The sequence below is a fragment of the Hakea prostrata genome, chromosome 9, assembly GCF_041222555.1.
Source record: "Hakea prostrata isolate BN-2017 chromosome 9, UWA_Hpros_2, whole genome shotgun sequence".
NCBI lineage: Eukaryota > Viridiplantae > Streptophyta > Magnoliopsida > Proteales > Proteaceae > Hakea > Hakea prostrata.
Window position 1 is genome coordinate 9,022,333 of NC_142608.1, and position 12,518 is coordinate 9,034,850.

The 12,518-nt window shown below is 38.7% G+C and overlaps 1 protein-coding gene across 4 annotated transcripts in view; it reads right to left on the bottom strand.

The window, feature by feature from the left end:
* Positions 1 to 2,978: 2,978 nt before the first annotated feature.
* LOC149004527 (Transducin/WD40 repeat-like superfamily protein) overlaps positions 2,979 to 12,518 on the bottom strand; it is a 31,441-nt gene continuing 21,901 nt past the window's right edge. For 2 of the 4 annotated variants that reach the window (XM_089168732.1, XM_089168734.1), the window contains exons 11-15: positions 10,808 to 10,860; positions 6,002 to 6,086; positions 5,857 to 5,923; positions 5,592 to 5,702; positions 3,199 to 3,693 (exon numbers count right to left, since the gene is read on the bottom strand). In XM_089168732.1, coding sequence (XP_089024858.1) covers positions 3,572 to 3,693; positions 5,592 to 5,702; positions 5,857 to 5,923; positions 6,002 to 6,086; positions 10,808 to 10,860 — 438 coding nt within the window. In that variant the 3' untranslated portion in view covers positions 3,199 to 3,571. Of the gene's footprint in view, positions 3,160 to 3,198; positions 3,694 to 5,591; positions 5,703 to 5,856; positions 5,924 to 6,001; positions 6,087 to 10,807; positions 10,861 to 12,518 lie in introns of those variants that run through there. The other 2 variants (XM_089168733.1, XM_089168730.1) reach the window with 2 other exon arrangements.

Sequence of the window (12,518 nt, forward strand, 5' to 3'; positions counted from 1 at the left end):
CCTTTCAAGCCTCCAGAAAAGGGTTGCTAGAAACCATGTTCAAGGTCTAAGGAGGGGTTGATGGGAAATCAGAATGTCCTTTAACTTAGATTCTTCCAAGGCTTTGTAACAAATCTAAAAGAATAGCTCTTTCCGTCAAGGTTTTTAAGATTTATAGCATCAACTGCAGTTTTGGAGAGTCAACAATGGACTCCACAATCAATATCTTCGCAAGTACAAGGTGCCATACAGAAAAACCCTAACGGGACTTTAATCATAAAATCAGTAAGAGAGCAATTCAAGAGGAGTCCCTTACTGACTAGGTCATCAATAGGGACATACTGAAGATACAATGTCCTTCAGGGATGAGCGTTTAATTCCCCAGAGAGCAGTAAGTTGTGGCTTTCTGACATTGTGTGAACCAGTTTATAGACAAAGCTATATTAACCTACCTGGGTACCTCTCAATGGCAAAGCTTATCCACCCTTCCAAGCAAGATCTGAACAAGTCCATAATTTCGTAAACCACAGCCAAAACTGATTTTCTGAAAACTGAAGGTTTGAAGTTCAAATCGACAAGTTGATGAATTTCCGGTGTTTGATTCAGACCTTCCTTACCAAACCCGTAAGGGGAGGTCTCATTGAAATCCCAGAAGGGTTAGAAAGCAATAGGGGTGCAAGTTTGGCCCTGGCGGCCCTAACCCGCCCTAAGCCCGCCCTGAGCCCGAATAGGGCTTGGGCTAAAGATTTTGGCCCTAAGGGCGGGTTAGGGCCAAAATATTCTGGCCCTGAACTAGGGCCAAGGGCGGGCCTGGGATTACTCTCTGGCCCGCCCAGCCCGTCCCCGGCCCGTCCCCGATTTTTAGCCCCGACCCAAGCCCCGATTTTGGCACCGATCTTAGCCTTGATTTTAGCCCCGATCTTGACCCCGACCCATGCCCCGATTTTGGCCCCGACCTGAGCCCCGATTTTGGCCCCGATTTTGGCCCCGATCTTGACCTTGACCCAGCCCCGATTTTGGCCCTGATCTTGGCCCTGATCCTAGCCCTGATTTTGGCCCTGATCTTGGCCCTGAACCTGATCCTGGCCCTGATTTGAGTCTAAAGACTCTGGACCCTCCACCCACATTGAGAGGAATTAATTGTAATACATATAGGTGGATACTTGACACGTGTCAAATTTTAAAAACATGATCATGTTTTGTAGAAAATTAATAAAAATAAACTATAACCTCATTACCAATGTAATAAGCATCTATTTGATTTTGCCCTCTCCCCCCCCCTTTTGCCCCTAACTTATATTATTTGCGTGATCAGCCCAATTTTACCCTGATCTTCATACTAACTTGTTGAGCTCTGATCTTGATATTTACTTTTCTTTCTTAATTTCTCTTTTTTATTTTTTTGGTTTTTTTTTCCACGTCTTGGGTTTGTTTGCGGATATATATTATAATAATAAACTATAGAATTAGTACTCATCTATCCCTACTTCTCTCTGGATATCTAACAAATTTTGATATCCGCAGTCTTGCTACTCATTTTTTTGGGATATTTATTGTCCCCTTTACTTTGATTATATTCCCCCCCCCTTTTTTTTCCCCCCCCTCTTTTTAGCATTAATTTTGATGTCTATTTGCCGTGGGAACCACATACTTATGATTGTTGAAACTTTCACATTCCACTTAAATTTTTCATAATCACCATGATGGAAGTTTAAGATCTAATTGATAGAAAATTTGGTAACATACATAATGGTGAGCATATATTATGTGATTTTTAATTTTCAGCTTTGAATTAAATTTGATATTTCTTAATATTTTAGTTTCTATTTAATTACATCTTTCCTTTATTTGGTGATTTATTTTTAGAAAAAAAAAATCACATCTTTCCTTAATTTGGTGGTTTCTTTTTTAAAAAGAAAAGTGAAATTAAAGTTAATTTTTTTCCTATTAAGGGTAGTATTATAACTTGAAAAAAGAGCAAATAAGTATAAAGATAATTGCAAGGTTATTTTTGGGATTTTGAAAAAATATATAGATGCCACATCATCAGTAAACTGACGGAGCTTAACGGTAGGGAGGCATTAGTAATTGTTGACAAAGTTAAAGGTTGGAATAGTAATTTTAAAAAGTACAGGGGATAAATTAGTAATAAAATCAAAGTACAAGGGGGCAATAGTAATTATCCATTTTCTTTAACTATGAAAAAAATACTTTTTTTTTTGTTGAATACTAAATTATTGTCGATTTACTTGTTAACAAGATTTTGAATATGTCAATTTATTGAACAGTTGTGAATGAAGAGAGAGAGAGAGAGAGAGAGAGCAAATTAAAAACCCTAGAAATTTGGATTTCTCTATTTCTCTAAAATCTAAATGGAGAGAGAGAGAGCAAATTAAAAAACCCTAGAAATTTGGATTTCTCTATTTCTCTAAAATCTAAATGGGTATAAATAGTTAAATACATATTGAATCTAAGTTTTGGATTATTTGTTGACATCTTTAATATTTTATTTTCCAGAATTGAGTTTGGAATTTAAGTATTTAATTACTTTAATATGTATTTTAATTACTACCTGTCTTACATTTGATATTTACGACCAAAAATATGGCCAATTAAAGCTAGGGACAAGGCCAATTAGGGCCTGGGCCAATCAGGGTCAGGGCCAATCAGGGCCAGGGACAGGGCCAATCAGGGTCAGGGCCAATCAGGGCCAGGGACAGGGCCAATTAGGGCCAGGGATAGGGCCAGGGCCAGGGCCAATTAGGGCCAATTAGGGCCAATCAGGGCCAATCAAAGCCAACCCATCCCGACCCGGCCCAATTAGGGCCAATTAGGGCGGGAATGGGCTTGGCTTGGCCCTGTAGGGCTTAGGGCCAGGGACAATAATTATTGGCCCTGAACTAGGGCCAGGGCAGGAATGGGCTCAAATTATACCATATAGGGCTGGGCTTGGGATTGCAAAAGCCCGGCCCAGCCCGACCCAGTTGCAGCCCTAGAAAGCATAGGGGTTCATTTTTCAGATAGAATGCTCATTTCTGTTGCATCTTTGTTTCCACTTTCCAGAGCAATGTGGTACATGGATAATGTCTTCCGAGAACTCTATGATTAAATCTTCTATCATCATAGTCTTCCTCCTTTGCTGGGAGTCAAAACGAAGCTGAGAACTGCTTTGGGCAAGATCTGGAAGAACTGTTACAGTTAATTGCTGCAGAACGCTCATGCAGAAAACAAGAAAACATGGAGACTAAAAGACAGTCTAGCTAGCATTTTTCCAACCTAAATAAATTTCACCCCTCACAAATTTCCGAAACAAGTTGGCAGTGCCACAAGGACACCCATTTAAAATGCATTCAATATCTTAACGAATTTCGTCTCAGTGGAGAGTTAATTTTGCCACAAACCATGAGACAAAAAGACATCATACAAGCTATTCAGTATATCATGGGAAATAGCAAATATACAGCCGATGAATTGGTTGTATTTATATACACAGTATTAATCAAGATGGGAATAGCCAAAAAGAGTACTACACTATGGGATACAAACAAGTTAATCAAGATGTTCCAAAGATGCATACATGATGTGGCATGCATCAGGAGCTCTGGTTCAATTCACATTCAGAATCAGTGTGGACATCTCTACAGAAGCTATCAGCACCATTCTCTGCCATTGAAGCACAAGAAAACCCCCAAACAGAGGCACAGTTTTCCTCAGCTGCATAAAATGTAACCACACGAATTAACAACCAGAAAACCGTTTTATGGTATGCCAGCAATGTTAATCAATATATCTCCAAAGTTTGGGAAGGAAAAAATAATGATAACAAAGCAAAGGAACACAAAATAATTACTCATTAAAACAGTATTTATATAACGAAGACACTCGGCCACTCAGGAAATAGATAAAATTTGAGAACATGAATAAAAGCTGCACATCAATCCAATGAAGACAGACTAGCAATGTCAATAGTTACTCACAAGGCAACAGTAAAACACCAATGGTTGATAAAAACATTTACAAGTGAAACCTTAGGGCATAAAGCATGCATTTACATACATAGAATGGGGCTGCCTTAAGTATTTTTTTGTTATTTGTAGGTTTTAGGATTAATTATGAGCTTAGAGACCATTCTGGACTATCAAGAGTCAAATCTGCAAATTTTACACAAAAAGTGGCCTGCTTTCTTTTCATGGCTGTGAAGAGTGTTTAAATTGGAGCAAAATGGATGTGACACGTTAAAAGTCAACGTTGATTTTGGCACCCAACATGCAAAGATACAAAAAATGGGCAGAAAAATGAGCTAAAATGCAAGCATAGACCAGTTTACTTTTTTCAAGGGTATATACTCGGCATCAAATAAGACAATTACAGTCAAGGACCAAATGGAAAGAACGCTAAAACACCGAATGGTGAAGAAGGAATTTGAGTCGAACTTAACATACACGTAAAGTGGGCTAAAAGGAAAGATTCAACCAAAGGATATTCCACAATATAAGAGAGGAAGCAAAAATAGGAACCAAAAAGAAAAATTAAAAATAAGAAAAGTCTCTCTCACTCTCTCTTTCTTTTCCTTCTCTCTTGTTCCACCTCTTTTATTTCAAATACGTATATAAATTTTATTTTCCTCCCATTCTCCTCCCCTCTTCCCCTTTTCCTTTCTTTCCAATATCCTCTAAATCGATCTTCTTTTCTTTATTTATATTCCATGTCCCATTATTCCACAATTTTCCCATATTTCTTTCCAAATTCTCTCTCCTCCAACCCTTTTTCGATATATACACCCTCCTTCTCTTGAACTAAACTCTTACTCCCCTCGTGAGATTAAACTCTCTTTCTATAGTTTAAGACTCCCTTGGCCTTGTTTATTTTCTATTAAGCATTAAACACATTGTTTAGGAATTGATCTATTTAAATCCAATTTCAATTGATGCAGAAAGTTTTCTTCTTTGTATTGGATCCAAGCATCGCATAATCTTTTTGTGTAATTAATGCAAGTCCTTGACAGCATCCCTTTCGAGCGCTGTGTATCTCCAAGATTTGTTTAATCTAGACCTAGGAACTCCAGAGTTGGACCATTTGGTGTATTTCGGATCTGGTATTTAGGGCTGGTACTATTTCTAATAAACTACATTTCTAATTCAAAGATTGAAGTACCCTTCAGTAGTCTTCTCATCCCATTCAATAACTCATCTTCAATGGCTTCACAAGTTATCTGAACCAAATGTCACAAAACCTGAAAAAGAAAAAAATGACTCCAGGATTTACTTCCTAAATAAAAAAAACATGTTTAATTCACTGAATCCTTTATGAAGTTGGAACTGCTGCAATCGAAAGCGAGCTCTGGAAGACCAAAACTAGGATTCCATTTTTTCTTGGTAAAAACAAAAACTATAATTCACTAGTGAACCACATTAACGACATAACATGTCAACACACCCAAACCAACACTGGAGTTTCCACGATCAGTCTTCAAGAATCTCAAAAAACATGTAGAGAAAAAAGACTGAACAAGATTTGTCATGAAAAGGAACTTTAGGTCCAATTATGTTGTTAATATCCAACTGGTAAGAACATCCAAGAGAATTGTCCAACGATGCTAGTTGAGAACGTACCTGTCAATCTCAAGTCGTCGTCATAACCATCTGGCATGACAAATCTACGATGCCCTGATGATGAAGCAGCCAGTGGTAGAAAGGGGTGGAAACAGAAACTATTGACAGTATCTAGAGAGTAGGCAAGTAAACCAGTTGTTAAGGGGTATCCAAGTATATATCTGCTAGAAAAAAAGAATTTTTTGGCAAGTACAATGGAAGAAAAAAAACAACAATAATAAAAAGTAGTGAGTTTTCCTGGCGTTTGGTAATGAAATAGATTTACCAGATGCAGCCTGAAAGCTTGCTACCCATTGTCCAGTCTGAAGGTCATAAATGTGAACCTGACCATCCTAAAACAAAAAGTAGCAGAGTTGAATTGATTAAGTCAACTATATAGTCCAATTAAAGGAAATTGGATAGAAGCCTACCTGCCCCCCTGTACCAAGATGCCTACCACAGGGTTCAATGTCAAACAATATCCGCTGGTTCGTATACTCCGATGATCTGTACAACCTGATTGGAGGTTCCAATCAGCAACTGCACACTTGTATTTTTTTAAGCACCAAGATCATTTTGTTCAAAAAAGTGACCATAAGAAAATTGAACATACTAGTGTGCCGTGCAAGTAAAGGTTGTAAAGTCAACTTATGAGATTATAAATTGTAGGTGCAGCAGTAGTTGTCACTGTCAGGCGAACGTTGGATCTAGAGATCTTGGTGGTTATATAGTATTCTTTTCCTGATAAGTAATCATTTATAGAGGAACATTAGATAAGGATGCAATTCTCCTATAACCCCCAAACAAAGTTTAGGGTTTTTTTTTATGGGGGAAGGGAGACAACCCTATCAAGGCATAACTAGCATAACCAGTATTCCAAATAGGAAGACGCTTTGAACTAAATCCTCAAGCCCTCCCAGGGAAATGAAGAGTTTCCCAACCCACTGTAATTGGTTTTGTCTCAGCTGTACCCCTGGCATGTGATCTGCTGGCTGATTTAGTTATCTCCATACATGTCTAAATTCCTTATCATGTAGCATCGCTTCCACCTGTAGTATCCTTCCTTTATGGCCTGAGCTCTCCACGGCCCTTGAGCCATTGATTATATCAACTGCCACCTTTGAATCTGATATCTCTTCACAAGCTGGAACTTGAACATGTAATATTCCATCTCAACACTTCATTCTTATATGAGGAAAGAAGCAGCAGTTTGGTCAAACTAATTGACCAACTACATTAGTCAACAGACAATGTACAACAAAGCCAAGAACTGGAATGTTCCCACAACATTCCTTCTTTGTGCAGATCTAGATCAAACAGTACCAAGAACTCATACTTTAGTTATTCTCCCATCCTCCATACAGATATAGCACATATTTCAACAACACAATAAGAGGACAAATAAAAGGAGACAGTTGAAAGATGTTCTTTAAACTTCTCTCCAACCAAAACATTACTCCACTAAATGTGCTTGTGGTGTAGCTCCAAAGGATGAGGGCTTGACTTCCAGGATCAATTTATGGATCAACAGGCAAAATTAGGATTTCTCAAAACCCTGCGGTTGGAGTGTCAGGGGTTGTTAAGGGGTTTTAGGGCTTGAAAAGAGGGTAATTAGAGTTCAGTTATAGAGTAGAGGCTTAGGGTTGATGAAAACCTAAATCTGAACCTTGGATATGACACTAGCCAATACGTATCCGTATAATACAACCGACGATATATCCCTCTTTTTTTATAGGGCACAAATTGGATGCATTAAAAGGTATTGGCCAATACAATAGAATAATCGATACAAGATGACACGTCTCTTAAAATTACCTGACCGATACGATACTCCATACCGATACTTTAAACCTTGGTCCAGCTATTCTTCTTCAGCATCTAGAAGTGGACACATGACTTCATTTTTAACGTGTTGGTGGCTGGTGCCAAAGATGGCAATTCCTTTCTTTCAAGGACAGTCTTTGGCACGGTGTCCTTGCTGATGGCAGTAGAACACTCATCTGGCTGCCACTGCTGATGTAGAGCATTTTCCCTTGTAGTCTGTCCTCGGAGGATTAGTATTTCCTGGAGAAATTTTGGAGGCGGAGGCAAATGTGAATGGTTTGGTAGGTGGTGGATTCCTCTAGTAGTCAAAACCCTAATTGTTGTATCTCCTCCAGTCATATCCACCAAAGTAGTAAGACTTGATGAACTCCTCCAGGTGGGTTGTGAGTGATGATGAGGTCCTCCATGTAGCCTTTCTTCACCTTCAACCTGTCATGCAAGGGATTCTCATACCTGGATTTTCTGGTATGACCAAACCTGTTTCTTTCTTCACTGTAACCATCTTCCCTGTACCTCTGTTGATTTCTACTAGTTTCTCCACAAAGAGGGAATGACTCTTAAGGGAATTTACTCACGGGGTGGAGGAAGAGGCAATTCTTCTTCACATGGCTGTTTTAGTTGATCCATCCTAGTTGACATACCTTGTACATGTACTAGCACACTTGCTAGGGCAAATGTATATTCTCTAAGGCTTTAGCTCTTGCTGACTCATCCATAGCTCTGAAACCACTTGGTAGCCCCAAAGGATGAGGACCAGCTTTCAGGATCAATTAATGAATCAACAGGCAAAATTAGGATTTCTCAAAACCATGCCGGCAGGGTTTTAGGTTTGAAAAGAGGGTAATAAGGGTTCAGTTACAATGTAAAGGCTTAAGGTTGATGAAAACCTAAATCTGAACCTTGATATTGTGATGTCAAACTTAAATTTTAGACTTGGTCTATATGCACTACAACATGAGTTTGAGGCTCCACCAAATACAGATAGGCTTAAGGACAACGGGCAAAGGGATACCATTGATCTAGACGATGCCTCTCAGGTGGACTTTGATGATGATGACCTATTGTGGATTGGGTGAGGAACAAAGGTGAACCACTACTGGATCGGCCTAGAGGGAGGCTTGACCCTACTATAGCTCAAGAGCCGAGATTGATGTAGATGAGTTCATGGCAAATAAGGGTCGGGTACATGCTCGAGAGGCAACGGGTGTTCCTCTCAAGGAGGTGGAGCTAATGTCGCTGATGAGGATTGATCCATGCATGGTAGAAGATCTCGCTCTTGAGCGAGATCTCACCACCTTGAAAAACCGAGATCTCAACCATCTCGGTGAGAACTCGGTCGAGATATACAATTTTTTGGTGTCAACTCGGTGGCCCATCTCGGTGGGGGGTTTTAGGGTCTCAATTGAGTTGAACTTAGTATTTAGCTTATTATAGGCATTTTGAACACATTGGTGGCCTTGGATTTGTCAAAAAACAACCCTATATATGATTTCTAAGTCTACCCATAGTGTGAAACCGAAATGTTGTAGGATTAAGAAATGTAATGTTATACAACATATAATATAGAACCTTTTAAGGCATATAAATGAAAAGCAAATTGTATCAAATGCATCAAGTAACCTAAATGTTATTAAAATTTCATCCATATGAGTATCACAATCTCAATTTTCAAGAATAGAATAATAAAGTTATACAACCATTAGAAGTTCTATATAAATCATTAAATCATAAGTTCATAAGACAAGCAGAGAATGATGGATCTTCCTTCGATGTTGTAGATGTGGAGTAGTTGCAAGTGAAAATCAAGCCGAAATCCACAAAAAAAGGCAAAAATTGAGAGTTCCAGCGAGATCCAAGGTGAGATATCTCAATTCTCTGCTCTCGACCTCCATCCCGTCTCACCTATGTGAAAAAACAAGATATCTCGCGAGATCTCCCACTGTGGATCCATGGATCCGGGTGATGACAATGAGAATGAGGCTTAGCCTATTATTCTTGGACAAGATCTAAACAAGACCCAACCTCCTAGTCAGGTCAAGGACTCATATAAGGGATGATAGTGGAGACTCCGCTACTACAAGAGCTGAGACTAGTAGTGCTGGAGGCACTCATGGTGATGATGGTAATGACGGTGCTGGTGCTGGTGGTGGAGTCCAAAGCATCATGTAGTGCCGGATCCTAAGTCCTCAAGCCCCACACTCTCTCTCTATCAAAATTTTCACATGATAAATAAAATCAAGACTACAAATCATTTTTTTTTTTTAAATAAAAACCTAATTTTTTTCAACATATTAAATTAGAAGTCTACAATGACTTTCATTGGAGTTGGGGGGGGGGGGGGAGAAAAATCTACTCATTACTAAACCAAATATTTTACAAATGTTTTCAAAAGAAACTTCGCATAGCAATATAAAACACCTCTGAACGTTTAAAAAATAAAAGAGAAACAGATAATTTATTGTTGGCCCTTTTCATGTTCACCTCTTAAAAGTCCATCTCTATATCCTTTTCTCAGATGTATCCGTTTGATTAATTAAATATGATGGCTACCTCTCTTTTTAGTAACTCATTTTTATTGAATAGCAGATTCTATAAACAAAAAACTGGACGAAAAAGTTATTAAATTGCAATTATGTGTATTAATTAAAAAACTCTCCCACACATTGTACATCCTCATGGAGAAAAGGATTGCAAGGAAGAACAAAAAAGCGAAGGGAAAACTAAATAATGATGTTAGAAAAGGAAAAAAATCACACAATCACTTTTAGTAGGTTTTTAAAAACAAGAAAGGTGTGAAAGAGGGATACAAATCCTCTACGGACTTGCATGGGTGCTTCTTGTGCTTCCAGCCACAGGGTTGCAGCCAATCATACCCATCAAATCTCCACCATTATTTTGAGCATCACTTAAAATTATTAAACCAGGCCTGTAGCTCAAACCAATGGTTTAACAAATTAAATCCTTGGAATCAAACAAAATAGGGATCTTTCGCAGACAATTAGGTTTAGATTCCAATGGACTAACTCAAAGTAGGGGAGTCTATTCCTATTCTTCCAACCCGATCAATTGGAACTGTCAACCAAGAAGGCCTCATGACTACCAGTACTATGGGAGATTCTTTGCCATAGAATCAAACAAGGGACAGACATCATCCTCTTGTACAATTTATCTTTATTTACCACAAAAGAAAAAAGGAACAAATGAACTCAATCTTCTTAAAATTCAAATATAACCAACAAATACGCTAATTCAACGCTTAAGAGTTTCTCCCCCCGGCATCCAATTTGTGGGTTCTTAGAAGCTGCCTTATTTGTTTTTGGTTCCTAATTCCTATTAATACAAACTTAATCAAGAATAAAAAATAACAAAAAGGTGACAGTAATAAGTGATGTCAGGAAGAGAATTACACTTACTTGTACACGATGCCAGTTGTATTGCGCACATCCCAGCAGTATATATAGGGATCCTTGAAAAAACATGAAAAGCTGTGTTAGCAAGAATTCGTGCAGAGACCAAGTGAAATACCAATCTTTTTGTTACCAATGAAAGGAAAATAATTAGGATAAGCTGCAAAGAATGGCAAATCATGAAGGAGACATTCGCAGATCAGTCAAAACTCAAAACTAAAAACTAATGTACAGCCAAAGATTAATCTAATTTGTTGGCAATACAAATCTATAGAATTCTATCATATACTTTATTGTCAATACGAAACTATAGAATACTTTATATTGTAGCATCTTATTTACCAGGGAGCTCTAGGAAAACACTGGTAGTAAAAGGGTGCTTCATGTGGAGAAGTTTTCCAAATAACCAGTGTTAATTAAGAACAGAGCTAAAAGAGAGCTGAAAGGAAGGAGAAGGGGAGAAATTGAGAGAGATTTCGGACACCTAACTTCCGTTGTGAGGAACTCAAAGACCCAACATTTTATTTATAGGAAAAAAACAAAGGAGAATGATAGGACCCTCTCAATCTTGGTTCTTAATCCAATCGATAGCTTACTGACAACAATGAATGACTACAGCTTCAATACAAACAGCAACATATAACTCTGTTCTTTCTTTTCTTTCAATATCTCTGTTAAACTTCAATAACAGAAACCTATGAATTCAGAATAGCATAACAGAAGAATACTCAGAACAGCATAACAGCAACTCTGATATGGATATAGCTGCTGAATTAAGATTGATTATACTACTGATAAACTCTTCTGAAATAAGATAAAACTAACTAAGACTCAGATCAGCTAGAACAGCCGATGGCTAGCTAATTCCTCCCAGAGGTCTTCCCTCTCCCACAAGCACTTGCTTGTATCTTTTCTCCTCTCCCATCTCTCTCTCACTCTCTGGATATATTCCCCCCCTCCAGTCTGCGTAAAAACTCTAACAAACTCTTACTCTCTTAACCAATGTTCTTTTGCCACCTGGATGTCATTTCTGTCCCTCTGCCCATAACAGAATAGTGATGGCAGTCCACTAAGTGATTGCCACTTGTCCTCTCCCTTTCCCTTGTTGCGAGTGTTGCTGTATTCTCCCCTGCACCAGCTGCTACTGCTGTCTTCTCCCTCTTATTTCTACCTTTGTACACCTTGGTTATTAAGGGCCTATCAGAGAATTACACCCGAAAATGCCCAACCCGTAGGTTAGTCGTTGGGGTCTTGCAGCAAAGAAGTCCATCCTTCAGCCTAAAAAATGATTACAGCTGTCTTCTCAGAAAGAAGATCTTAGCCCTTCCCCTGGGACAAGTAGTTCTGGCCAAGTCTTTCTACCAGCTCCTTATTCAAGAAAGTACCCCTTAACAGTTTTGAAAGCATTGCAAGGTACCAGTGCATGGTCCAGTCGAGACAGATCCACCTGAAATAGAAGTGAAGATGCCATCTAATCTTCTGAATGGTTCATTTTTCGCATCTTAGCTAAAAGCGCAAGCTGACTGAAACAAGTAATTGATTCAATTCTTGCTTCATTGTCAGGGCCAAGTGAGGAGGGAGTACAGCAAGTGAAGGCCTCCCTGCCCTTGAAAGGAGGCTGAATGATGTCCGCAAGTACTTGATTTTAGTGAGAGACCATCGATGTGTACATACATAGGGAACTGGGTTACCAAGTCGCAATTAGAATAACAGGAGT